The sequence below is a fragment of the Dipodomys ordii genome, unplaced genomic scaffold, assembly GCF_000151885.1.
Source record: "Dipodomys ordii isolate 6190 unplaced genomic scaffold, Dord_2.0 Scaffold135, whole genome shotgun sequence".
Taxonomy (NCBI): domain Eukaryota; kingdom Metazoa; phylum Chordata; class Mammalia; order Rodentia; family Heteromyidae; genus Dipodomys; species Dipodomys ordii.
Genome location: NW_012267351.1, coordinates 4,523,034 through 4,550,438, shown reverse-complemented (window position 1 = coordinate 4,550,438; position 27,405 = coordinate 4,523,034). Strand labels below are relative to the sequence as shown.

Below are 27,405 nucleotides of genomic sequence, written 5' to 3'. Positions count from 1 at the left end.
CACACACACACACACACACACACACACACACACACACACACACACACACACACACACACACGGCACACGGCTCTGGAAGAACAGGAAAGGAATCTGGAGAGAAAGCAAGGGCGATAGGACCAGCCCTGGGCCCTGGGAGCCCGGCCAGGCTGCAGAAGAGCTGGTTCAGGTCCTGCCTCCTCTAGTAGTCTTCTATGTACTTCAGTGTTTCCTATGCTTTCCAGAGAGGGGTGATTGTGGACTGATTTTCTAACGTCCAGAAGCCTTTGAGTGTGGTATGATGGACATAGCCTGCCCTGGAAAAAGCCTCAGAGTCTCTCTTTCTGCTGATCTACAAGGCCCAGCAGGTCTTTCCTACAGGCAATGGTTCTGGAGCCTTCCCTTCTTGCCACAAAGTCCCCTGGGGAAGGCTGGAAGGAGGAAACAACTGCATTTGCTGGACACATGCCTTGCTGGGACTTGAATTAAAACAGTCCCAAAGCTGGAGACACTTTAAAAATGATTGCTGTGATTAATAATTATGATTTATTTACTCTGGTGGTAGTACAAGAATTTGAACTCAAGGCCTTGCGCTTGCGAGTCAGGTGCTCCACCATTTATGCTATAAATCAGCCCCCCCCACTTTTTATTGCTCTAGTTATTTTCCAAATAATTTTTTTCCCCCAGTTAGGCTGGAGAGTTGCCCTCTTATTTATACTTTCTTTGTGGCTGGGATGACAGCCATGAAAGAAGCGGTCCTGTACCACTACATCCAGATTTTTGTTGGTCGAGGAGACCGACTGTGGCCTTGGACCATAATCCTCCTAAATTCTGGCTGTTGAATAGCTGGGATTAAAGACATGAGCAACCATGCCTGGGGTGTATTTCTGAAGAGCCAGTGGCAATGCCAAAAAACTGGACCACAGGCTTGGGTCCTTTCTAGACCTTAAGGTCCCTATACTGGAATTGAGATAATTGGACGTATGACACCCAGTCAGGCCATTAAGTAATTCACCTGGATTTTCCTGTCTACTTCTATCCATTTAACCCAATAATACCCTTCTTCCTGCCCCCCTATTTCCCCCCCTCTCCCGGCCAGCCAAATTGTAATTACTGACTCTTGTCTGACCCTGGGAATATTTCATGCCTATACCTCTAGAAAGCCATTCCTACTCTTACAACCTAGCAAGTCCCTCCCTCACTCTTCAGGATCCACCCACCTTACCCATCTGGTGAGTAAGGTGTGCAGTCTAGTTTAAGTTAAGCTCTTAAAGCACCAAGATTCAGGGTAACAAGAGGAGTAGCAATAAAACAAGAGCCGGGCACTGGTGGTTCACGCTTGTGATCTTAGCTCCTCAGGAGGCTGAGATCTGAGGATCACAATTCAAGGCCAGCCCCAGGAAGGAAGATCTGTGAGACTCTTATCTTTAATTAACCAGCAAAAAGCTTAAAGTGGGGGTGGTGGCTCAAGTGGCGGAGCATGCATGGGCTTTGAGTGTAAAAGCTAAGGGATAGTGCCTTGGCCCTGAGTTCAAGCTTCAGTAACAGCAAGCCCAGGGGTATGTGTGTGTGCGTGTGCACGTGCACACACACACACGAAAGAAGAAAAGAATAAAGAAGGTTCTTCGGGGTTTGGAGTGCAGCTCAAGAGGCAGGACATGTACAGCAAGATGGAGGCCCCAGTTAACACCTCCCCTTACTCCCTACCCCCCCAAAACGGTTTTTTGGTCCACGATCTATCTGCTCTGCTAATCTGCAATAAAACATTGAGTTTTCATGCCTGTTTAGTAACATTTAAGATAGAACAAGATTACTGAATATATATACCATGTTCCATTCCCCGCGCGCCCCCCGCATAAGTGGAAATCACTTCCTCTGACATCACTTATTTTGGGACTTGCTCCCAAGGGCGCCTGTAAATGCCGTTCAGATAGGAGAATCTATAAGGTCTATTTAAAATGGCCTTTGTGCTTCCCTAAGTTCATGGTTTGTTTGGAAACCTTGCCCAACGATGACGCTGGGTCAGCTGGTAGCATGCCACGCGGGCATGGGGACTGAGTGCTGAAAGGCAAGCAAGCTTGTCTTCTTGGGCAGTGTGGGAGGATAATTCAAAACCAACTCAGTGAAATAACTTGCGAACACCGACCAGCGTGCGCGCAGGAACGCGCTGCCAACGAGATAACTTCTAAAAACACAGACTCCGCGTGAGGTTAAGCAGAGAATCCTGTCCCCGGATCTTAGTAACTCTCTTTTGTTGGAGGTTTGGTGCTGAGGAAAAGCATGACTCTGATTTTGCCTTAAGGAAGGAAAGGAAATACAGTATCGACGCCATGTCCCTCCGTTCCTCTGACTTTGAAGACAGAGACCCCCGGCTTGTATCTTAGGAGATGGGAGATGAAAGCCGCAGACGAGGGGAGGCCATCTTTCGGGGTTTGGCCTGACTTTTACACATATTGAAGATTCCTAAATGATACTCTATTTCATTCTGCATTCGCAGGGAAGCCTATTTCCATAGCAACTGGAAAGTGATACGAGAAGGTTATTTTACTTTTCTTTCCTAATAAATGGGGCTTAGGATTCTGACTGGTCTCTCATGTGGGGTGGAGAGGGCCACGTGTCCCCAATCAGTCCTCAGCAATAACCTTGCAGCAGGGGGCTGGGGGGGGCGCTGATGGCATTTGGGTGAGTTCCAATGTGTTATGGCCTGGCCTAGCACCATGTACAACGCCCCTTCACTTCCCTAACACACTCCATCCAATGGGGCAGGCCAAGCCCCAGGGGATGAACTCCTAAGTTCTCTTTGTCAAGTCTGGGAGGAATGGAAATGGGAGGATGGATGGTTTTAGAGAATTGTGTTTGCATGGGGGTGGGGGTGAGGGGGGGTAGGAAGGGCATTTTTCAAGTTTCCTGTATTAATAACTCTTAGCTGTGGGACAAATGGCCAATTGTCATCCATGTGGCTCAAGCTGACACTAAGCAGGGGCTGCTCTCATTGGGAGATAGAAATCGTAAGAAGTCATCCTCTCTGTTCCTGAGCCTCCCCATACCCTGTTCTGGACTGAGCCTTTGGCATTCACGTCTTCCTGCTCCCTGGTAGAGAAGAGGGAAGCTGGGCCTGCTGCCGATTGGGACTGGAGCCCCCCTTGAGCACAAGGAACTGAGGTTCTCCAGACAGCCTGGAGCCCTGGGCCAGGTGAGAAGGTAGGGAAGTCTGGTTCCAGGCAGGCATCTCGACGTAGGCCAGCTCCAGGGCCTGAACACCCAGCACCTCCTTCTCTGTTCTCCAGCTACCATGAAGGTGCCTGGGCCCCTTGAAACTGGCCAGGCAGGGCTCTTGTTCCCGTGTCCCGGGACCCTTTCACAAATTGGGCTTTGTTCTGTTCTAGACCTCGGGCCACATTAGATAAGAATAAACAATGATGGCAAATTATCATTAACACTGAACACTTGCCATGGGCCAGGTGCTATGCTGTGTGGTCTCGGACTACTTCCTTCATTTCTTTCCATAGCCAGAGGAGGTAGAGACACAGAGAAAGATGGCAGGCCCATTTTATAGGCAAAGGCTAGGCCCAGGGAAGTGTGTGGCTAGGAAGTGTCCACAGCTTGGATGCAACCCAGTGTTTTCGGGAGACCCACAGGCACTTGGTCCCTTCTGTGTGTGTGTGTGGCAGGGGGTGGTCTTGAGGAGGGCAGATTCACAGAGTCTAGCCTCTGTGGCACATCAGGAGGATTCTGTGGGTAAATTCAATCAGCAAGGAAGCAGAGCTGTACCCTAATCGCCTTGAGGCCCGGCCCCCACCCTCTGGCACTCTGGTCACCCCCATCATCCCTGGCTGCGGCAGGGTTTGTGAAGGTGGTTCTTTTTGCTCATGTGAAATGAGAAATGCGGTTTGAATAACCGATGGCCAGGGAATTGATGGCCACACTCTTGATGCAGAAATAAAAACCTTTCAGAGAGAGGCAATCTAGGGGGGGGGGGAGCAGTAGAGGGGGGGGGCGCAGGGAGAGGGAATATTGGAAACTAGAGAATGGAACATCAGTCTATAAAATTCAACACGGCCAATAAAGCTGGAGCAACTGGTCAAGTGTTTTAGTGCGCACGGTTGCTGGGGAATTGGCAGGCAGAGCATCTGGGCAGCGCTTGCAGACTGGGGAACATTTGTCCTCGGCTCATTGTGGCCTCATTTGCATAATGCGTCTCATGATTCTGAAGCACCTCGGCATTAGCATCATGAGCACAGCCATGAAAGTGTCCGGGACAATTCCCGTCACAGGCTAAATGTGCCTTTGCGGAGCCAGTGCTTCCAAGGCCACAGAGGGGAGGGAGACCAGGAGGGAGGGAGGGAGGGAGGGAGGGAGGGAGGGAAGAGCCTGGCACACTATAGGGGTGCAGGTGATCCTGCGTAGAGGCAGTGGAGACTAACGAAACCTCCGTTGAGACTACTTGGCACACCTGTGTGTCTTGTGTCACATACACACTCAGAGCCCCTCACAGCGCAAGCTCTGCAGACAGGCTGCTCTTTGAAGCCTTCTCCTTCCTTTCCTGGTCCAACTCAAGCAGGTTGATGACCTGATACAGCCCCAGGGCAGCTCTCCCATCTCCAGAGACCCCCCCCCCCCGTTGCGGCCTGGGCGGGTGAGGCTGCGCCCATCTGCCCACATTCTGCTTCCACCTTCTCTGCCATTCGCGTCCTGATAATGCATCCGGGCATGGCTACTTTGGGATGAAGAATATTTCTATGGGTTCCGGTGGCTCGCACTATTGATTGGGGTCGTGCCAACGTGGGACCAGGCGTTCTACCTTACATTGGTGCGCAGCTGTGGCTTATTACCGAGCACTTTCCTAGCCCTCCTCGCTGAGGTTAGGTGCTAAGACGATATGAGTGCACAGAATGGAGTCCTGGTCTGCTAGCCGTGCTTGGTCATGCTCAGGGCCGTTCTGAGTGGGCAAGGGTGTGGAAGTCTTTCCCATCCTCAACCTCTCCAGGACAGAGCTGGAGTCCCGCCACGCTGGAGACCACCATGCTGGTGTCTGCCCAGTATGGCTTCCTGCTCCACGCTGGGTGGACATGGCCTCTAGGTCGGGTCATGCATAGCGCCTTGTTATCTGCTCTCTAGGAGGGCTGCTCCAAGAGCGTGAGATACAGTTTATAGACGTGAGATGCAGACAGGAATGCCATTGTCGCGGACACCCAGCACCCAGCTCATTAGCTGGAAGGACACTAGAACATTCATCACAAGACCCACCCCCCCCAAAAAAAAACCCCGATAGCTCAAGGAGCCATCTCCCTACCTCGGAGGAAGCAGTCCTTGCTGTGGACGGTGACCAGCCTCTTGCCCAGCAGGCAGGCGGCACGGTGGAGCTCACAGTGGTTCTCGTACAGTCTCCCGTCTGAGCCACACACCGGCACGTAGCGGGGTCTGCACACCTCCTGGCAGCGGCACTCGGGCTGCCCCGTCTTCGGGCTGAGCACGCACCGACTCCCACGGCTGCAGAGTGTCTTCCCGCAGGAGCCTGGCAGCTGGTGGGTGGAAAGCCCTGGAGACACACAGAAAACACGGGGGGTCAGCTGCAGGAGGAGCTTCCTACGTGGCTCTTTCAGATCCTGAGCCAGGAGAGGTGCCATCTTTCTGTGAGCCCAAGGCCCACCTGGGCTGGAGTGTGGGGGTTCCGAGTGTACTGAGCAGGACATCTGGCTGTCCACAGCTCAGGGTCTTAATGGCTCAGTCACTCTGAGCATCCCTGATCACAGTACCTGCCCATCCTTGGATCCATAGGCAGGATACAAAAAAAAAATCTAGCCATCCAGTACTCCTTATGTGGTGCCTTGTGGCAGAGGTCAGAGAGCATGTTACCATTGCCACCAGCCCCCCCTCCCCGAGACACTGCCTGCATGAGAAACGTATTGAAGTGGATGGCTCTTTGTCAGAGTCGCTCATTATCAACCCTCCCCTCCCTTCCTCATTCTTGCTTTTCCTTTGGCTTGGAATGACTTTGGGCCAGGAGGAATCCCGAGGCTGAACAAGCCATGACTCTGTCTTGTTCTGACTTGGGGATTCAGTAAGGTGATGGATGCCAAACATGCAAGATGTAACTTTCATTAGGGACAGAAATGGGACAAGGGCCATGAGATTAGGCCGGGCAAAGAGCTCTGGGAACCCAGGACAGGGAGCTACCTTTTGGAGTCATGAATGAGAAGGGTAAAGGAGGGAAGGGTCCATTTTGCTGTAGGCAGAGAGTGGAAGGGCTCTCTCTGAGATGCATCTGCAGGTCTCAAGGAGATGGGAGGGGAGGGAGGGAGAGCTTGGTGTAGAACAGGGCTAGGAAGCAGGGTGTGGTCTGAGGGGACTGGGGGTTGATGCTGTGGGTGTGGAAAGCCCCTCCAGAGTCGTCTCAAGTGCAGGTTAGGTGGGGAAAGCCTGTGTAGGGAGGCCCGAGGTTGACCTTCTCTCCTTGGGGAGACCATAGTTGGCCATGTCACTTAAGAGAGAGGCGAAAGCCACCAGTAGCCTTCCCCTCCCTGTTTCCCCTAGCTTTTCCAGTACACTGCTGTAGCTGTGGACAAGAAGGCTGAGATGTGGAGAGAGGCAGCTGCCACACTGTTTGGGGGTGTTGCCCTGTACATGACCCCTCCCCCCAAAGACACCCCAGAGGAGAGAGGGGCTGGCTGGAAGGCATCTGTACCCAATATCACACTCCATGGTGGGAGCCCAGGGAAGCCCAGGATCGCCACGCACCATGAATGAAAACAGAGGGAAAGTTGAGAATTACAGAAGAGTTCTATCAACATACAGATGATTAAAACATGAATGTAAACATCAGGGCCACCGAAGTCTTTGCTTGAAGTGTAAATCAATCACCTTCCACATATTCAGCAAGACAGAAAAGACCCTAGGGCCAAGTCTCCCCCCACCCCATCCTTTAGGTCCAGCTCCTGTTGCTTGTGATTAAAACATCTAAAGTAGAGATGGGAGGGAGGGGGTTTTGGGGGTGGGGGGAAAGAATAAGCCTCCTTGTCTTGTGTTTTTGTTAAGTCTGTTTTTCATCATTATAGATTTGAAAGGGGAAAAAAAATATCAGTTATCGGCAGATTAACTGCTTGCTCCAATAACTCATTTAAATTCCCCAGGCCTTGGCAAGCTAGGAAATATTGACTTTTTCTTGAATCATAATAAACTCAGAAGGTCGGCACGGCTCTGTGTAGTGTAAGGGTGCAGATCCCGGGTAGGCTGTGCGAGTCTCCTTTATCCACTCTGCTGTCTGGGTGTCAGCATGGAGGCTCCCTGTGGAGGCTGCCCAGGGGTAGGTAGGAAGGGAAGGGAGAGGAAGGCACCGTCCGGGCCTGGGAGGCTTTGGGTTGGGGGACCCACTGGGCAGCTTCTGCTGCTTGATTTTACTTCAGAGTGCCTTTGATTAGCATGGTTCTCCTTGGAAAATGGGTTATTCTAGAAAGATCTGGTGGCTATGAGAAGAAACTAACGTGGCTCTAAAAATACCAGCCTTTGTTTCTTTCCCACAACAAGGTGAGGACACAAAGTGTTGCCACTAGGTCATTTTATTAACTTCCTTGTCCAAGGAGGATGGGAATCCACTAATGGGCTTACCACAACAGCCTATGTCTTTGGGCCTCTGGCCTTTCAGCCTCTGCCATGCAGTTTTTGCTTTAGCTATGTTGATCCCTACCTATCAACCCCATCGGCTTTCTCCCTCTGGCAATCCAGCTTCAACTTGACCCAGGGGTGGATTTCCTCTTTGAGGGTATCTGCCCCAAACTCTGGTCTCAGGGAGGCCCCACAGATGCTAAGCCTGGGGTCTCATGTGGTTCTAAGGCACTCAGGTTTTAAGCACCACCATGGTTTTAAGAGCTGACCTTGATGACGACTTAGTGCTGCTATTTAGGGCCAGTTCGGGACTGGCCTGGGGAGAGGCGTGGGGGCCGCATGGAATTACCAGCTAGCCAGGCAGGCACAGTCTAGGCAGCTGAGTTCCCCTATTAGTAACTCCTTTGTGTCCAGATTGTAAGGGATCACCTCTGAGGACCGGTGCTGCGCGGGCTACATCCAATGCCCACGTCGATTAGCTTGCAGGTGACATTCCCCTCTCCCTGCCCATGGCATTCCTGTCGGTCAAGGCTAAGAAAACATTTGTGCCCACCTGTGGCCACTGAAGACTTGGAGAACATTCAGGGTGGCCTCTGTCGTGGAAACTGGCCGCTGGCAAATGTTTAATTCCTAATTATTTGCAATTAAGACAAAAGTAGCTTTACAGCCCTGGGTCTTCTTGCCCTTTGCACAGGCTATTGACAGTTAGGGCCCTGTGGAGCGTTAAGAGGACCAGGCCGGGGCGGGCATGAGAGGAGCCCCTCGCTGCCACTTCCTTCTTGTCATTAAGGCAGAATGAATTCCCTACTCCTATCAGGATGACGATAAAACGGTAATGGGAAAAGTAACCATGTGAGACCACCAGGCAACTGCCTACAGTATTTATGAAGACGACCGTGATGCATGAAAAAGGATAGAACGTGCTTAATTTATAGTCATAAAGGAAGTCGTTTACCCAGGTTAAAAACTGATCATCTTGCCAAATAAGCTGCTTTTCAACACTAATTAAATTTACGGAACATGGGTAGGAGTGGGAATTGTTCCATTAAAGGGATGGCGGCGGGCGCAACAAGTCCATTTGTGCCAGTTGGTATGAAAGGCTCGGGCTGTGATTCAAAGTAGGAGTGGGGGGATGTAGGCATGTCACTGGCTTTGGCAGCCATGGGCTCTGGCCGTTTGGGCCCGGGTGTGGTGTGCCTATGCGAAAGGCAAAGCCTGGGCCCCAGCAGAGGGTGTGGGAGGAGGATGAATCCTGACAAAGGACCGAGAGAGAGAACCTGGGGGCTCCATTCACTAGCAGCAGGATAGGAAGTGGAGCTATTTGACTTCCACACTGGCTCAGTTCCTTGGAATAAGGTCCATCCATGAGAGCTTCTCTCTCAAGAGATCATGCCCCAAATGACCTGAGGATGCCTATAGTGGGAATGTTCCCCTCCCCCCCCCCCCCCGCAAGACTCAGGTTGAAACTCTATCATCATTGTAGTAGTACTAAGAGGCAGCGTTTCTAAGAGGTGGCTAGGTGATGAATGGATGAATGTTGTGACCACAGGACAATGTAGTTACCAAGTGAATTCGGGGACCCTGGTCGATGGGAGAGGGGGGCTGACTGCCTCTCCTGCCCACTGGCTTTGCTGCCACGTCATGCCACAGCTCTGCGACTTCCCGGCCTCCAACCATGAGCTAAATAAACACACTCGGGTTGTTCATAGCTTGGTCTGTGGGACAATGGGATAGCAGCAGAAAACGGATCAAGACGAGGGGAAATCCATTAGCTTTTCTGCTTTGGGGAGCCAACTGCCTGCTGGCACCTTTTGCCCAGGGCCACTTTTCTGTGTCTAGATTGTGCCTCCAGTTGGCGGCGGGGGTAGGGGTGACAGTGAGCCCACTTTTCCCCTGTCCAGGCTCCGGGGGCTGCTGCTGGAGGGGCAGCCCAGGTCTTCTCCTGAAGGCTGCCAGCACCCGCTCAAAGGACCTGGAGGTGGAACCCCACAACCAGGCGGCTGGTGGGAGCGAGAGCAGTGCTCCCCGGGTGCTGACCAGGGGCAGCTGCCACGCCCTCCCGATGTCCTGGGTGCTGCCACAGTGTCATCCATGGTGGAGCAGGTAAGAAAGAGCTGGCGCTAGAGGCGTGGGTGCCAACTGCCGAGGAGTGCCAGGGGTGACCTCTTTACACAGCCTGAGTGCTCAACTCTCCAGAAACACCCAGGCCAACCTATCCATCTGCCCGGGCCAGGGCGCCACGGATCTTGGTGAACAGGTGCCCTGCCTTCTTTTCCCTCTTATTGAAAGAGGAAGCTCGTGCTGGCCCACCCCACAGATGGTGCTCAGGCGTGAATGAGATCAGTCATGGAAAGGGCTTGGCGTGCAGCGACTTCCCAATCTCGCCCTTCTGAATGAGTGTGGCACCGTGTGGGGAACTGAGGCCTGTGTGATGTGGCCACTGTCTTCAGAAGACCAGCCTTAACGGAGAGGTAGACATAATTGTTTTATCTTTTTTTTTCTTCTTCCAGTCCTGGGGCTTAAACTCAGAGCCTGGGCACTGTCCCTGAGCTTCTTTTGCTCAAGGCTAGCACTCTACCACTTGAGCCACAGCATCACTTCCGGCTTTTTCTGTGTATGTGGTACTGAGGAATCGAACCCAGGGCTTCATGCACGCTAGACAGGCACTCTACCACTGAGCCACCTTCCCACCCAGAGGTGGACATATTTGGATTGAAAGTACTGATTGGTGGCTGGAGACAGACTGAAAATATCAAGACCTCCCACTTGCCTGAGGAAATGGCCACCCCAGTGGTTTTTCCTACCCTGGAGATCCATCCACTGCCCAGCTTGCCAAGGTGGGGTAGTGAGACCACCAGCATGCAGGACAAAGTGACTGGCACCGACCAATCTCAGCACAGCACAGGCTCTGCCGGTTCTAATTGGCACCTAAGGGCCTTGTCCGGCAGTTGCCAGGATTCTGGCCTTGCCAGGGGGAACCTAGGGCTCTGCTTCCAGGGTGTTCTCTTCCAGCCATGACATCGCATGTGTGTGTCAGGGTCCCAGGGAGGACAGGGAAGTCCTCCCCCCCCACCCCCTTCCCCTGCCAACCCAGGCCTCATCAGTCTATTTCATTCCAGCAAAGGAGCTCCCAGGACCTAACCTGGGCTCCTTCCTGCCACACTGAGCACCCTTTTCATAAAGTAATATGGCGGCGGGGGGCAGGGGAGAGATGTTCTTGCTCTTTGGCTTCTCAATCAGAACAACAGATCTTAGGGGTAGGGCCTTAGTAGTCATTGAACTCTACACCTACTTAGAGCTCCAGGGCTTGTCACCAGGCCTCTGTGATCTTAAGGCCAAGAACAGGCTGGACTTCTTGCTTGGCACAGGGCCTGGCACAGAGCACAAGGTCAAGTGAGGGAAAGAATCTGATAAAGGCTGTTTAGAGAGATCCGAGGAATCAGGAGCTAACTTTTGGGGGTGGAACGTATGGCTTCCCACCTGTTAGAGTGGCATTCTATCACTTGAGCCATATATTTTGATTGGGTCTTGTGGATTCCCCCCCCCCCCCCCAGGGCTGGCCTCTGATCTTGTTTCTTTTCCCTCTACCTCCATGCCTGGCCCAGAAATGCATGGTTTTGAAGGAACAGACATAGACACAGTGGCAGATTGAGAGCTGATTGCAAAAAGCACCGGCGAGGGCGGGTGGTGGATTAGAGACTAGAGATCTGCTGGGCGAGTCTCTGTCACATATCAGCCTTAGTATCCTTGCTGGTGACACTAGAAATCTGTGCACAAATCCCTTGGGGTTTAAAAAAAAAATCTCCTGTGAATGTTGGATGTATAACAGAGCCAGTGTTTGAACTTGGATGTCTTTTGGCTATTATAACACTATCCCAAATCTTTTTCTTTCTCCATCTATTTGCCCTATCACGTTATCTCAACTGGCTTTTGAAGGGTTGGGAAGAAAAGCTGCATAAAAATGCAGAGTCCGATAGGCGTTTTGCCCTTGGGAGTGTTTCTTTTACAAAATGGCTTTGTTTTAGAGCGCTTCCTCTAAATATATTCCTCTCCCCAAGTTCCTTTCTTTTGCCCAAAGCCTCTCTGGCTTCCATCTGTCTTATGTGCTGTCACCAGGCCCTCTCATTTTCCCTCCAGGTACCACGCTCCCTTGTCACTCTCCTGGCTCCTTGGGGCTCCCTCCGTCTCGGAGCTGAGGAGACCAGATGTTGCCGCATCCCCGTGGGTCATCACTGTCTCGATGATGCTCTCGTAGGCGGGCTATCTTTCCAGCAACCCCACCAATGCATGATGGAAGGTCATGACACGTCAGGCTGCCTCTGATGATTCCTGGCGTTACTGTGGAGTCACTCGGCAGGAGCCTCTGTGATGTCACCTGTCACTCTATCCCTGGAGATGCAGGAGCCCAGAAGGGAATGCTACGCTCTTCCAGGGCCCTGTAGCTGCTCAGGTCCAATACCTTGCCTTGTTTATTAGAGCACTTGTCATACATGTGTCAGATCGCAATGTGGTTCTCCTCCTGGGTTGTACTCTTAGAGAAATAATTAGGAGTTCCACTGAAATATCTAATATGAGTACATACACATACAAATGATTATTTTCTAATCAATATGGTGTCGATCTCTCCTCTCCAAGATCTTTCCTTTTCTCCCAGTGGGAGCCTTAAAAATATGTTCGAGCTAAGAGCAAGATGAAGCACAGTAATAATATTGAATAGATAATTTCATTTCTTCTGTCCTCAGATGCAGTCCTCTGGCTCAGGGCGCAGGTGGGCCGAGGTTCCTGCAGGGAGGTTGGCTTGCTTGGCGTAATGCGTAAGCTGAAGCTGCTCTTCCCCTGAGAACAGAGGAGCCTGTGGAGACCAGGGAAGAAGAGGCTTCCTCCATGGAGGCCCCATAACAACCTGCCCACTTCTGCAGGGGGCTTCAGCATCAACCATTACCCGCCAGCCCTTGTTTTGAGATCACTGCTACCTTACGGCACTTCAGTATCTGAACTTAAGCCACAGGGAACAACAACAAAAACAAAAAAACATAACCACATTTATCATGAAGTCTTGCTTTCAGAAAGAGGAAGGAGACTCAAGAGCTGCTGGAGAAGGTGGATGACTTAACATAGTGACAATAAGATGTCAAAACGCCAAGAGAATCTAGTTCAGCTCTCAATGGTGGATTTTTTTTTTTGAGTAAAAACAGAAATATAATGAATGGTCATTACTGAGACCCAAATTAGTGGCTTCCAAGTTAAAGTAGAGGTTCTATCTCCAAATTCAGAGCAAAAGTAGAAAAGAAGAGTCTTCAATTACAGCAGTCTTACACATGGAATTGGAACCCCTTTTTACAACTACTTAAAGATAATTTAAAAAAAAACAGCAATCTTTCCAAGTAAAGACTTTAAAGAGGAGCAGAAGAAAACTCCTTAACTATGTTCTTAACTAATTCATCTAAACTGGCCAATCACTAAGGACTTTCAAATTCAAATCAGGAGCCAGATAGGGACCCTGGTAACATCTTCATTATTCTGTAGGAAATATACTAAGCCAAGAAGACAAAACGGCCATTAACTCTTGGAAAAGAAAGACAACTAACAGTTCCCTCTTTCTGCTGATTATGTATCTGTATATGTATGTAAGCAAGAGACGCTAAGTGAAAAAATTAAATCATGAGAATTATGATGAAGTAGTTGGACAAGTGATAAATGTGTCAACATAATCATTCTTCTCTACATTTGCAATAAATGATTAGAAATGAAAAAAGGGGGGAGAACAGTCCACTCACAATAACTGTACAAACCATAAAATATTTATGAATAAATTTGACAAGTAAGCCGTGAACCTATATGAAAGAGACTATAAAATCTTATGGAAGGTCATAAAATAAGATCTGAACAAATGCAAAGACATTTCTTATTCTCTAGTGGAAAGACATCACCATAAATTTATAAATTTAATGTAATCCTTCTGGAATTGTTTAGAGTGATCTTAACAAGTTCATTTGAAAGAACCAGTGTGCTCAGATAACCAAGAAAAACAAGCTAAAGAGAGAGATGTTCCTTACCAGTATTGAAACACCAAACCAAAAAGTTGCCATGATAAAGATCAATATGATATTGAATAGAAACAGCCAAATCAGTGATAGAGATATGGCCATAACAACAGAAAACAAGGATCCAGAAATAAATCCCAAGGTATATGAAGATTCTATGCATGACCAGGGTGATGCATAGATACATTCCAATGGGAGAAAGATTATTACTTGTTAAATGAGATTAAAGTGGCTGATCATTAGCTAGCAATAAAATAAACCTGGGACCCTATTTTCACACTATATCAAATTCAAATAAATATATTTATTATTAAATAATGAGATAAAAAAATAACATATTTAGCTGGGTGCCAGTGGCTCATGCCTGTAATCCTAGCTACTCAGGAGGCTGAGATCTGAGGATCGTGGTTCAAAGCCAGCCTGGGCAGGAAAGTCCATGAGACTCTTATCTCCAATAAACCACCTGAAAACTGGAAGTAGTGCTGTGGCTCAAGTGGTAGAGCCACTGGAGCTGAAGAGCTGAGGGACAGCACCCTGGCCCCGAGTTCAAGCCCCATGACCGACAAAAAAAAATAATAACAACATACTTGTGGGTGCGTAACATAACACAATGAACAATTATATAGTCACTCATCCATTTATAACAAAAGAATAATTACATGTGTTTTGCATTTTCCCACTTATCTCTCTCTAATCCTGCTCCCTCACGTCCACTTAGAGATAAATATTATCCAGCATTTGTGTTTGTCTGCTTCTGCTTTTCCTTGCAGTCTTATCTTACCTTTGCATTTCTGTGCAACGTCGTAGCGTTTGTTTTCCATGCTTCTGGCTGTGTATAAATGGACTGTATTCACGTACTCCCCTGGGATTCAGTTTCTTTGCTCTGACTCTATGTTGTGTTTTATTCACATCTTTAAAGACACAGGTACTTCATTCATTTCCACCTACAGCGCCCACTGGATGCATTCACCTATTAACTAGTCTTCATTATTACATCTGTTCTCTCATTTGTCTCCTTTCCTTATTTTGGCTGGAATATGATATAGTTCTCCTCTTTTCCCTTCCTACGTGTTTAAAACTTAAACGTATTTAGTTATGCTTGTCGAAAATCTTTATTTTATTCTAATTTGATTTACTTAACTTTGAGACAGGATCTCACCACATTATCCCAGGTTAGCCTTAAACTCATTATATTCCTGTTTCAGCCTTATGAGTGCTGGGATTACAGGTATGTGCCATTATACCCAACTGTCTGTCTGTCTATCTGTATGTATGCACTTAGTGCTAGGGTCAAACTTGGAGCTAGGGGAACACTCTTACCACTGAACACATCCCCCAGCCCCTTTATTTTCATTTTAAACAGATATTTATGTTGTCTAGTTAACTTTGTGTTCACAGATTTGTTTCTATTTCTTTCCTTTTTTTTTTTAGGTTGCCAATTTCCTCATGTTACAAATTCTTGTTCTACTTAAATATTTCTTATTGCTTTCACCATAGGTGAACCTCTTAGCTTCAGTTTGTGTAATTTCCTTAGATTCATCTTCCAGATTCTGGATTCCTTCTTCAGCTTATCTGCTATACTCCTGCTCTAGTGAGTTTTAAATTTTGAACTTTTGTTTCTTGAACTTCTATCCAATCTTATACAAAGATACAGTAATTGAAAATTTATATAATCTCTTGACTTTCAATTGTATTTTCTTCATTTTAAAAGTAAGCATATTTATGGCTGTAATTCTAGCTACTCAGGAGGCTGAGATCTGACAATTACAGTTCAAAGCCATCCCAGGCAGGAAAGTCTGAGAGACTCTTAGCTCTAACTATTTGGCAAAAAGCCAGAAGTGGAGCTGTGACTCAAGTGGTAAACTGCTAGCCTTGAGCACAACAGTTCAGGAACAGCGTCCGGGCCCTGAGTTCAAGCCCTAGGCAAGGCACATACAAAAATCTAAGCATATATATATATATTAAATTATTATTATTGTGAAAATACCATACAGAGGGGTTACAATTACATGGGCAAGATAGTGAGTACATTTCTTATCAAGCATTGTTGCCTCTTCCTTTGTTTCCCCTTCCCATCCCTTCCCCTCTCCACCCCCATCCCCACCCCCACACCCGCCAAAGTTGTGAAGTTCGTTTTTCGACATAACATCTTGTACATCTCATTGTTGAAATGGGTCCACCTATAACCCTATTTAAACAGTTTGTTTTTTTCCTTTCCCTCCACAAATTAAGCATATATTTTATATCCTGTGTAAATTTGTTTTTAGTCGATTATACACTCTTTTTTATGCCTCTTCATGCTGTTGTGATTTTTATTTAAACTTGCATTTCCTGAAAATTTCTCTGTATACCTGTTTTTTTTTTGAGATGTGATTTGAAAATGAAGACTCCTTGTTTGTGCCAGGTACTCAAGGGCTCTTCCCATTCTTTGTTAAACTAAAAAAAATTATATTTGAGTTAAAAAAAACAACTACTCAGGTAGTTTGCATATGAGCTAAAATTCCTTGTGGAGACCAGCATATGGTTACAACTTATCAAGGGACTTCCTCTAATTGGTGTCATTATTTGAGACAAGTATATTTTCTCGCAGTTCCTTAGGAATATGTAGATTTCTTCCGTATTCACCCTTCATATAGAGATGAAACCCTGAAGAGTCCCGGGTAGATATGGGAGGGAAATTTCTAAATAAGTGTTTCAAGACTCCACCTTGAAGGAACCTTGGTCCCCTGTGTCACACAGAGGGTATCCGAAGCAAAAGTAAAGTCCTCTAGTTTAGCAAAACCCTCAAGATGGAGTTCAGTTTCCCAGCTGCCTCACTTCTTCTCTGAGTTCCTGATTTCACTTGTTTTTTTTTTTTAGGGCTTGTCAGCGCATTAGTGCATTAAAAAACTTGAAAAATATTTACCTGCCATATTGCCAGAGGCAAAAAAAAATCAGACTATGATTTAAAAAAAAATAGGGTCTATCTGTTAGCAAGTACCATGGGAGAAGTAGAGAACATGCTATTTCCAACACAACCTAGAGAGATGTGTGCAGGTGCTGGGGTACTGCCTGGGGGGGGGGGCGGGAGAAGGGCAGACTGCCTATGGAAATTGCCTGGAGCCCACCTGCATGCTGAAAGCAAATCTAAACTTTCCTATCATAGTAACAATAAAGAAAAGTCTATGGTACACAGGGGTGAGAAAGGAGATGCAGACACATTTGTCACCGGTAGCCTATGCCACCATCCTACAGCTGTAAAATCCTGCACGAGGCAGGGGCTCTTGGCACGAACACTGTCTTCAACACACAGATGTGGCCGGTGACCAATATAGGAACGGTGACTGACCCATTTTGACCACGTCTAGTAAGAGAAATCAAAGGCTTAAGTAGAGTTTGAGGGGCCTTCTGAGTAGGCCATGCCATGCTCTATCTATGTAGCCCAGTAATGGCATCCCTGGCCTAAATGCTATCTGATTGCTAGTTCCATGCTGACCAGGACAGACCTCTTCTGGCTGGTATTGCTGTCTGAAGCAACAGCATTGGAAAGTGGGTCTTGAATGAGATCTCTCTGTGTTCAGGGCTAGTGCTCTACCACTTGAGCTACAGCACCACTTCTGGCTTTTTCTGGGCAGTTTTTATTGAAGCGTCTCATGGATTTTCCTGCCCAGATGGCTTCGAACCGTGATTCTCAGATCTCAGCCTCCTGAGTAGCTAGGATGATAGGCATGAGCCCTGCCGGTGCCTGGCGGCCTCACTTTTATCCATATATTTATATTTAAAGCCTAAAAAGTGTCCTTTTGTAACAAGCAGTGGCTCAAATCTTACAGAGGCAGAATTATACCTCAGAAATCACAATATGCTTCCAAGCAGGTCATACTAACTCAAACAAAATTGCCTTTGATTCATGGTAATATACTTACTATCACAACTCAAAACAGAATAGGATGACTTTTGCTTCTTTTTATTGTAAGGAGAGAAAAACCTAGTTGTGTTTATCTTTTAGAAATCATGGTGAAGCCGGGCACCGGTGGCTCACGCCAATAATATAATCCTAGCTACTCAGAAGGTTGAGATCTGAGGATTGTGGTTCAAAGCCAGACCAGGCAGGAAAATCCATGGGACTCTTGTCTCAAATTAACCACCAGAAAACTGGAAGTAGAGCCAAGTGATGGAGTGCTAGTCTTGAGTGAAAAAGCTCAGGGACAGTACCCAGGCCCTGAGTTGAAGCCCCATGACTGACAAAAAATAAAATAATAAAAAAAGGAAGGTAGAAGTCATGAGCGTGACCAAATGGGGGTCAAGGCCATCACAAGGAAGTAGGAGGAGGATCCGCCTGATTTCTGGTAGGTAGCTGCAATGTGTGGCAGCAAAGTAGGATTAGTGTCCACATAAAGAAGGTGGCTGAACGGCGCTAGAACCTGATGTGGGTCAGGAGATGATGCTGCGTACCTGGGGAAGCTTTGGGCAATAAATACCTGCACTGTGGATCATGGAGGCTAGTCTTCTCACTGAAAAGGGGAACAACACATATAATAACCATGAATACTGTGGGTTCAACTGGCACTGGAGGTTGTGTTGGCCAGACGGTCACTGTGACGGCATACATGACACAGACAATGTAAAAGGAGAAGACATTTTATTTGTTTATAGTTTCAGTCCATCATGAGTGTGTGTGTAGGGGGTGGGGGTTGGCAGTGCAGTTCATCTCCTGGCAGACAGGAAGTTGAACAGAGTGGGAATAGGAAGTGGGCAGGAGAAGACACAGTCCAGAAGGACACAACCTCCAGTGACTTTCTTTCTCCAGCCAAGTGACACCTTCCATAGTTTCACCAACTCCCAGGAGTCTACTTACAGTTTAATAGTGTATTTATAGTAAATGGATTAAACCATTTAATTACATCAGAGCCCTTAGGGTCTGATTATCTCTGGCCACTCAGAAGTGTGTATCACCAACCTCCCTAGGCCTTTCTCCGTCCAGTCAAGATGACAATCAAGATCAATCATCATAGAGGTATTGATGCAAGTTCATAGTTTTAGGATATACATGCACGGATAGGCATAAACACTTAAAAAATGACTATTCTCTGAGAAGAGATAAGCAGTAGAAAACCTCAAGTGACCAGGAGCATATTTAACTCTCTAGTCTTAGTGTCTAAAACAATTTACCATGAAAGGAAATAGAGATTCTTCAAAGAAATGGCTTATTCCATGGAGGGGCAAGAAAAGAATAGCCTGGGACATCTTGCTCCGGGAAGTTGGCACTTGAAGAATAATGTTGTGCATCAAAGGACAAGAAAGGGAGTTTGAAGAAAGTCCTACTGGTCAAATCTGGGACATTTTGAGTATGAAAATAATGAGAGTAACAGAGAATGGCTTTCCCTGCTGGCTTTAGATGAAGTGAATAATTGAGGAAGAGAGAAAACTTTTTTTTCCCCACTAGAATTTCAATGAGCAAATGGAAATGAAATGATGGACTTAGAAAACTTTCACTTGGAAACTATGATAGTACTAATTAATTCAGGTAAAATGGACCAATGCATGCTAAAATAGTAGCAGGTGAGAGGAAGAGGATGACAGAATTATTCATACAGCTTCCAAGTATACCGTCACAAAACATGTATTCACTTTAAAGGAAAATATGGCAACTTTGGAGTGGAACAAGCTATTACCCATACTCAGGTGACCAGAGTGTTAGCACTGCCAGTGATAGCCCAGGTTATCATTTCCTATCTGATGGCACACAGGGAGAAGAGTATATAATCACTTCTGTCCTATTCCTGACGAGAGCCGTAACCTCAGTGAGCTCACAAGGAGACATCTGAGAAACTCCAATTCAGGAACAGTACTGAAATGCTGGCCTGTAATCTTAAAAAATGTGAAGGCCATGAGGGTCAAGGAAAGGAAGTGTGCTGAGGCTAGGAGAGAACTAAAGGCCTCGGGTTCTCTGGTTTGAATCCTCTTTCTCTAAAGGATATATTAGGACAACTTGAATGGGACCGGGTACCAGTGATTCATCCTTCTGATCTATGCTTTCTGAGAAGCTGGGGTTACAGGCATTGCCATGTCTGGCTGTTGAAATAGAGTTTTAAATGGACTTGAATAAAAGTTGACTGATTACAGGGGGGGAAAAGGCATCAATAAATTCAGTGACAGGTCAACAATGATTGCTTTTTTTTTTTTAAAGCCTAGAGAGTCAAAAGGATTAAGTAACAACAAAACCAAAAAAACAGCTCATGAGAGGAGTGTGGGATAGTCTGAACAGGACTAACGGATATGTAACTGGATTTTCAGGAGAAAAAGACAGAAGAAGGCAGGAGAAGAAATGTTTTAAAAGGTATTTCCTAAAATTTTGTAAAACTGATGGAAGGAATCAATCCAATATCCAAGGCCAGTAAGCCCCAAGCAAGATAAAGGAAACTGCAAAGGCAGAATACCATTTGACCACTGAGAACCAAAGGTAACAAGAAGCACAGTAAGGAGTAGGAGATCAAAAAAGAGCTATTATCTTCAAGACAACACCAATAATGATGTCCCATTTCTCACCAGAAACCATGAAAGACAAAGGGCAGTGAACTAAGCTTCGATCTCAAAAAGAAAGAAAAAGAAGAATACCAGAATGGAGTCAAAGAAAGAAAAAAGGCAGAAAAGAAGTCACCAAATTGAAAAACAATAAAGGAAATCAGCCAGCGTTAAAAAAAAAAAGAACCCCATCTAGTAAGTCTGATCGGAGAAAAACAAAAAGTTAGAAATCACTGGTATCAAGAGTATCAAAAGCAGGTACCATAGACATGAAAAATTCATAGACGATGTTATCAACTTTATGTCAATAAATTTGACAAATCAAAATGCAAAACCTTATATAAAATGCAACTTAGATAACTAGTTCAATATGATTATGGATTAGAAGATTCAATACATTGAAGACATCAATTCACCCTAATTATATTTAGAGATTTAATAATACAGATTTAATCATCGCAATCATGATAATCACCAAACTCTGAAAATAAAACCTGACATGCTAATTCTAAAATTTACATGAAAATGCTTGTGGAAATGTGAAAACAAACTTTGTCTAGAATATATAAAACAATCTTAAAAAATAATAAAATTCAGAGAACCAATGCCAACATAAATCAGGAGTTACTCTAAAGTGACAGGAAATAGGAATGGTACTTGAATAAGGACAGAGATCAACAGGAGTGTTCAAAAGTAGATTTATTTGTATAGTTAATGAGGTTTTAAAAGCTAGGTTTGATACAACTAACAAACAATAAATCATATAAGGTGTATACTTTGAGATATACGTGTACACCTGTGAACGTATAATCCAGGTAAAAAGCATCTTGCACATAGTCTCATGTCCCTTTGGTCCCTTCCTTCTGTTTCTCCCACTCAAAATTCATCTGTCTTTTGTCATTAGATAGCAGTTTAGGTTTTCCATAGTTTTATCTAAATAGCATAAAATAATAGAGACTTTCCCTGTCTGGCTTATTTTGCTCAGCACAATTATGAGATTCATTTATGTGGCTGGGTAAATAAATAGATCTTAGCATCATTAAAGTTTGCCATGTATTAGTTGGTTTTACTTGGTGAGTAGTATTCTACTTTATAGATATACCATAGTTTATTCATTCAGCTGTTAATGATTATTTGAAATGTTTTTTAATAGCTTACAAGTACAAATAAAGTTGCTATGAACACTCATGTACAAGAATATATACGGATTTATGCTTTAATTTCTCCTGGATAAATACTTAGGAGTAGAATGGGTGAATCATATCATAGACGTGTTTACTTTTGTAAAAACTATTTTTAGTACAACTTGGTGGGGGGAGTGTAGTCTCGGAGATGGGAGGGCAGGGATGGAAAGGGAAAAACAAAGGGAGGAGGCAACAATGCTTGATAAGAAATGTACTCATTACCTTGCTCATGTAATTGTAACCCCTGTGTACTGTATTTTCACAATAAAAAAAATTAATAAAAACACCCACTGTTTTTAGGATCTTTAGTTTCAGAATCTGTTTACTTCCCAACTGTTTTCCAAAGTGGTTTTGCTCTATCAAATTCACATTGGCAGTTGATGAATGCTCTAATTCCCCTATATTCCTTCCAACACTAGCTGTGGTCAGTCTGCTAGATTTTAACCATTTTAGTAGGTATATAGTAACATGTCATTATGGGGTGTGTGTGTGTGCGTGCGTGTGTGTGTGTATGTGTGTGTATGCGTGCATGACCACTGGGCCTTGAATTCGGGGTGTATTTTCGGCATTTCCACTCAAGGCCTGTGATCTACCACTTGAGCCACAGCTCCATTTCCTTTTCTTTTCTTTTTGTTTTGCTTACTAATTTGAGATCAGAGTCTCATGGACTTTTCTGCCTGGTCTGGCTTTGAACCTCAATCCTTGGATTTCAGCCTCCTGAGCAGCTAGAATTGTAGGTATGAGCCACCAGTGCCCTGTAGCCATTGTGGTTTTAACCTGTATTTCCCAATAAGTAAAGATCTCAAGCGTCTTTCTATAAGCTCATCTGCCACCACAGGTATTAACTCAAGAGAACTGACAGTTGATGTCAAAGGGATAGAACTAAAGTATTCACAAGTGTATTATGCTATAGGCTTGCTTCTAGTCCCCCAACCCCAAAGGAAACGAGCCTTATACATACTTACAGAAATCACTAAACAAGGATACAACCATACAACAAAATACTAGTCAGCAACACACAGGAACAAACACCCATTTACCTGACTAGATGAATACAACTCTTGAAGTTGTGTGTTTGGCTGCTCTAGGATGACAGACAGAAACCAGAACTGCACTTGCCTCTGTGCGGTGGGCAGACTGACGGGCAAAGGCCAGGAGGCCACACTCAAGGGTATTGGAAGAGGTCTAGGAAATGATTGGCAGTGGTGTAAACATTTGAAAATCACCAACAAAGGTCTGTACATTGTAGTGTTCATAAATACTTAAAAATAATACACATTCTGGTTTTGCTTTTTTTTTTTTTTTGGTCGGTCGTGGGGCTTGAACTCTGGGCTTGGGTGCTGTCCCTGTGCTCTTCAGCTCAAGGCGAGTGCTCTACCGCTTGAGCTACAGCGCCACTTGGAGTTTTCTAGTGGTTTATTGGAGATAAGAGTCTCATGGACTTTTCTGCCTGGGTTGGCTTTGAACCGTGATCCTCAGATCTCAGCCTCCTGAGTAGCTAGGATTACAGGCGTGAGCCACCAGTGCCCAGCTGGTTTTGCTTTAAATAAATAAATAAATATATATATAATCAGAATCAGAAAGTGATGCAATACTTTTATTCCTCCCCAGATGCTGAGTGGCAACCCAGGTCTTCCACCTCCACAGGGGGCTGACAGGGGCTCTGGTCCAGTCTAGGTACAGAGCCTGGTGGTTGGGCCAGCAGCAGGAGCAAAATGACAGCAGGAGTCTGGTGTGGCTTAGAGTTGTTCCTGCTGCCACCAAGATGCTTCTAAAGCGTGTGTGCGTGTGCGTGTGCGTGTGTGTGATCAAGGCTGGTTGTCCCAGGGTTCTGGGATGGCAGCCAGGGCTGGCTCGGGGCATGTCACTGGTACAGTAATATAGAAGTCTGCACACGGGGGCCCTGAGCTGGAGGCTGCTTGCCCTCGGGTGGTTGTCTTCAAGTTCTTACTCATTCCATTTGAACCTGTGCTATTAGAAGAGCCCATGGGGCTGTGAAGAATGTGCTTAGGTCTTCGAGCCCTGGCTTCTTCTGCACAGACCTGACTCTTACTGCCTTCTCCCCTGCCCAATTGGGCTCTGCTGCTTTCTCCCCCTCATGCTCTTGGTGCCTGGCCTGACTCACTCCCCACTTCTGTCCTCTGCCATGCTGGGGGTAGAGGGGGGCACTCTGCTCTTTCAGTGGCAGGAACCTGGGTGCAGGGGAGCAGGGTAGAGGTTGGACCCCTATCTCAGGTTGGACAAGGGCATGGCTGGCCCCGCTCAGGCTGAGGGCACTATGGCATATGGGATGAGAGTCTGGGCTCACTTACAAGTCAGGTTCCTAACATCTTGGTACTCGGCTTGCAGCCCTTGGGTGGTGACTGAGTGAAGTGGGACTGACTTCATCCTTGGCTTACCTAGACAGTCACGGACGCTATGCCTGCTCTGGCCTTTGTTAGTCACAGACTAGACAGTTGCACACACAGAGGGCTCCCCGTCTACCCTTTTGGTGGAATCCCTTGGTTGTATGAGATAGTTGTGGCTGTGACCCTCATAGAGGGAATTCTGGAGGCTTCTAGGAAGTGGAGCCATTTCTCACATTTTGTGTAGTCTTCATAAAAGATTCCTAATTTCCAACCTTGGGAGAAAAAGTGAGCCCATTCTGCCATCTTGAATGACAGCACAGGGCACCAAGATGGACAGGAAGTATTAGGAGAACCTTTGGGTAAGGTGGATTATGTTGGCTCATTCATTTGTGTGTCTATCCGTCTATTCATTCATCCTATCCCTGAATCCATGCATTCCATCCATCCATCCATCCATCCATCCATCCATCCATCCATCCATCCATCCATCCATCCATTTGTGAATCCACCCATCAAAATATCCACCAACATTACCTTATGTTCTAGAGATAGAAAGGTGACAATATATACAGTTCCCCTGCGGCTGCAGGGCTTATATTCTACTGGTGGCGACAGACAGGAAGAAGTCTGGGGATAAAGATAATCAGGGAGGACTTTGGAGGCAGTGGCCTTTCAGCAGGGACATGCATGGAGTAAGGGAACAAGTCAGAAAGAATCTGAGACAGTTCCAAGTGCCAAATCTGTGGGGTAGGGGGGCTTTTCCAGGAGGAGCAACAAGGGTTAGGGGTAGGGAAGAAAGCAGAGGTCAGTGGCTGAAGACAAGGCCGGAGAGCGAGAAGGGCTGGGTGGGCGGTCCAGGTTGCCGCCGAAGGGTGGTGGTGTCTGACAGACTGATATGCTGTGATTTATGTGCTTACAAGTGCACACGGTGGCTGCTGGGAGGAGCAGGGACTCACCGGGCAGGAGGCAAGGCAGGGGCGTTTAGCTTGGCGTTAGTGGAAGTGTAGCCGTAGAAGATGCCAGTAGCCTGGACAAGGCTGGGATTGGAGGAGGCGAGGAGGGGGCAATTTCGGCAGAGCTTGTGGGGAAGAAGGGTGGGGTGGAGGCAAGCGGCTAAAAGTGACTGCCTAGGCTTGTGGCCGAACTACCAGGAGACTGCTGCTATCTACCATTTGCGTATAAAAGGGAATGGCACAAGATGGAGAGTGGAGGTGGTAAGGATCCATTCGCCCCAGCTAGGCTGAGAATGACAGCCTACTGTATAACCACATTGCAGGGGCCGGGGGGGGGGGGGAGGGGAAGGGAATGAAAGTGCAGCTGGTCCTGAGAACCTGGAACGCAGGACAGCCTTGGACTCCAGATGCCTGCGGGGAAAGGTTCGAAAGCCACGGGACTGGATGACGTCACCTAGGGAGTGGGCGTCGGCCCCAAAGAAGAGAGTGGTAAGTGGCAAAAACCCACTACAATTAGATAACTATCAAGTATGGAAACCGTGAAATGGTAACAATGCCACCTCTGCCTTAGAAAATATGTGTTGCATTTCCAAGGGGAGGTTTAATTGGGTCACTGGGACTAATTTTAAAAGAGCCTCTGGCCAACTCACACCCCAGAGGGTGGTGGCTCACGCCTGTCATCCTAGCTACTTAGGAGGCTGAGATCTGAGGATCATGGTTTGAAGCCAGTCCGGACAGAAAAGTCCCCGTGAGACTCTTATCTTTTCATTAACCACCAGAAAACTGGAAGTGGCACAGGGGCTCGAAGTGGTAGAGCGCTAGCCTTTAGCAAAAGAGTTCAAGCCCCAAGACTGACAAGAAAGAAAAAAAAACCAAACAAGTAAAATTTCTTTCATATGCTAGTTAAGTGGTTATGGCTTAGAAACCAAAGAACCCGAGGGTTCTTGCGGGGGTGTCCTGGGGCTGAGTGCACAGGAATCAGGTAAGAGCTTAGTGGGGTCCGCAACAGGACCCCTGAATGTGATGTTCCGTTTGCGGAGGGCAGTTTGGAAGAACAGGAGGAGAGAGGGAATTTCTCGGCTATTACCTTCCTGGAACACACTGGAGTCATCATCTCCCTTCCCCCTTCTCTTCCCCCAGCTTGGCTTGGCTCTGGGACAGTAGAAATTAAAGAGCGACTTATTTCCTGGCCAGGTTTGAGGACTCAGCACAGCTCATCTTGCGGCAGGGGGTGGGGGGGTGCCTCCAGTGACATTCACAGCGTCTGTTTACATCAGCAGAAATTTCGGCCCCAACTGCATCCAAGGCAGCACCTTGGGGCTGCCTTGCTTGTCCCAGGTGAGCGGAGGACATGGCGCTCTGGTCCTGGCGCTCAGGCAGCTGGCCGCCAGGTGTCACCACTTACGCTAGGGCAAAGGGCACCACAGCCGGACACCGCAACTGGCCGAGCTGATGGACCCCAGACTTGGCTGTCTGTGGAGAGACGGTATTCTGCCTGAAGCCACTGAAGACAGCGTCTTGTCTCTGGGATTTCGGAGGGATGCCTCAGGCCTGCGTGCTGTAGATTAGTGACACCACCGCCCCCCCCCCCCCCCCCCCCCCCCCCCCCCCCCCCCCCCCCGCCCCTTTTCCCCCCACCAATATACCTCCCTGAACTTTCTAGCAGTTCAAAGTCAGGGCACATGTGAACATTGCTCAGAGTGACTCGACCGCACGTGGTCCCTGGTGGAGTTGTGTGCAGATGATCAGATGATATAAGAGGCCCCGTTCGGGGAGGCAGATGAGACAGCACTGTCAGAATGATGGACGTACTCTCTGGGGAGCAGTGATGACTTAGAAGGTCATGGCAAACTTGAGAGCAAAGCAACCCGAGGGGATTCGGGAGATCAAAGAGGTGATCTTTTAATTCGACACACCAAAAACAAGGAAATGACATATTTTGACAAGCTTTCTGCTTTCCCAGGGGTCACTCAGATTGTGATGCTTAGAGCTCCAGGGTCGGGGGGGGGGGGATGGGGAGGGAGAGGGCAGGTGGCAGATTAAAGAAGCCATTTCTGCAGCAAGGCTGGGCTTGTGGAGGGGGTCTGGAAGTGACCACAAGGTCACCATGGGCCACTGGGGCTTAGAGGTCACCTTGGAGCATTTTCCATGCTAGACTTGCTTCTAAATACCAGGTCAAGGCAAGAGCACTTGGTTTGGGGGTCCACTGATCTTGAGCTTCAAATTGAGAAAATGGGTGAGTAAATCTTTGTGGCCAGTAGAAGCAATCATAAATAGAAATAGAAGTAAACTAGAACTAGAATAGAATAGGAATAAAGTGTGGTCCCTGGTAGGGAGAAAGGGGTGGAAAATTCTACAGCCAGCCTCTCTACCTGCTAAGCAGATGATATCTGTAAAAACAAAAGACCTTTGTGGAGCAAAACTGTTTATCTGGATTAGCTTGTTGCCCAGTGCTCAACTTCAGGTTAATCTCTTCCAAGTGACTATTGATAGAGAGATCCAGAAGCTCCCATTTGCCCAGCATTCATTATGTTCAAACACATCCTGTGCTTGAGGTAGATTACCTTCACAGGTGGCTTGTTATCAATTTTTTAAACAGCCATTTTACGCTGCAGCTTTTAGTTTATACATCTTTGTAGTTAAAAAAAATTTTTTTAATGAGATCAAAAAAGATTTGCTGTAGCTAGAGACCACAGCTTGACCTGGAAGTTGTTCTCAGAAAGGACAGCAAGGCAGCTAGACCCAAGTGAGCATACAAAGGACAGGGCCAGCCCCGGGCGACAAGGCCATTCAA

The 27,405-nt window shown here is 47.0% G+C and overlaps 1 protein-coding gene across 1 annotated transcript in view; it reads right to left on the bottom strand.

Annotated features, from left to right (window-relative positions):
* Fstl4 (follistatin-like 4) overlaps window positions 1-27,405 on the bottom strand; it is a 309,447-nt gene that overhangs the window by 138,832 nt on the left and 143,210 nt on the right. The window contains exon 4 of the mRNA XM_013030921.1: window positions 5,273-5,518. Coding sequence (XP_012886375.1) covers window positions 5,273-5,518 — 246 coding nt within the window. The remainder of the gene's footprint in view (window positions 1-5,272; window positions 5,519-27,405) is intronic.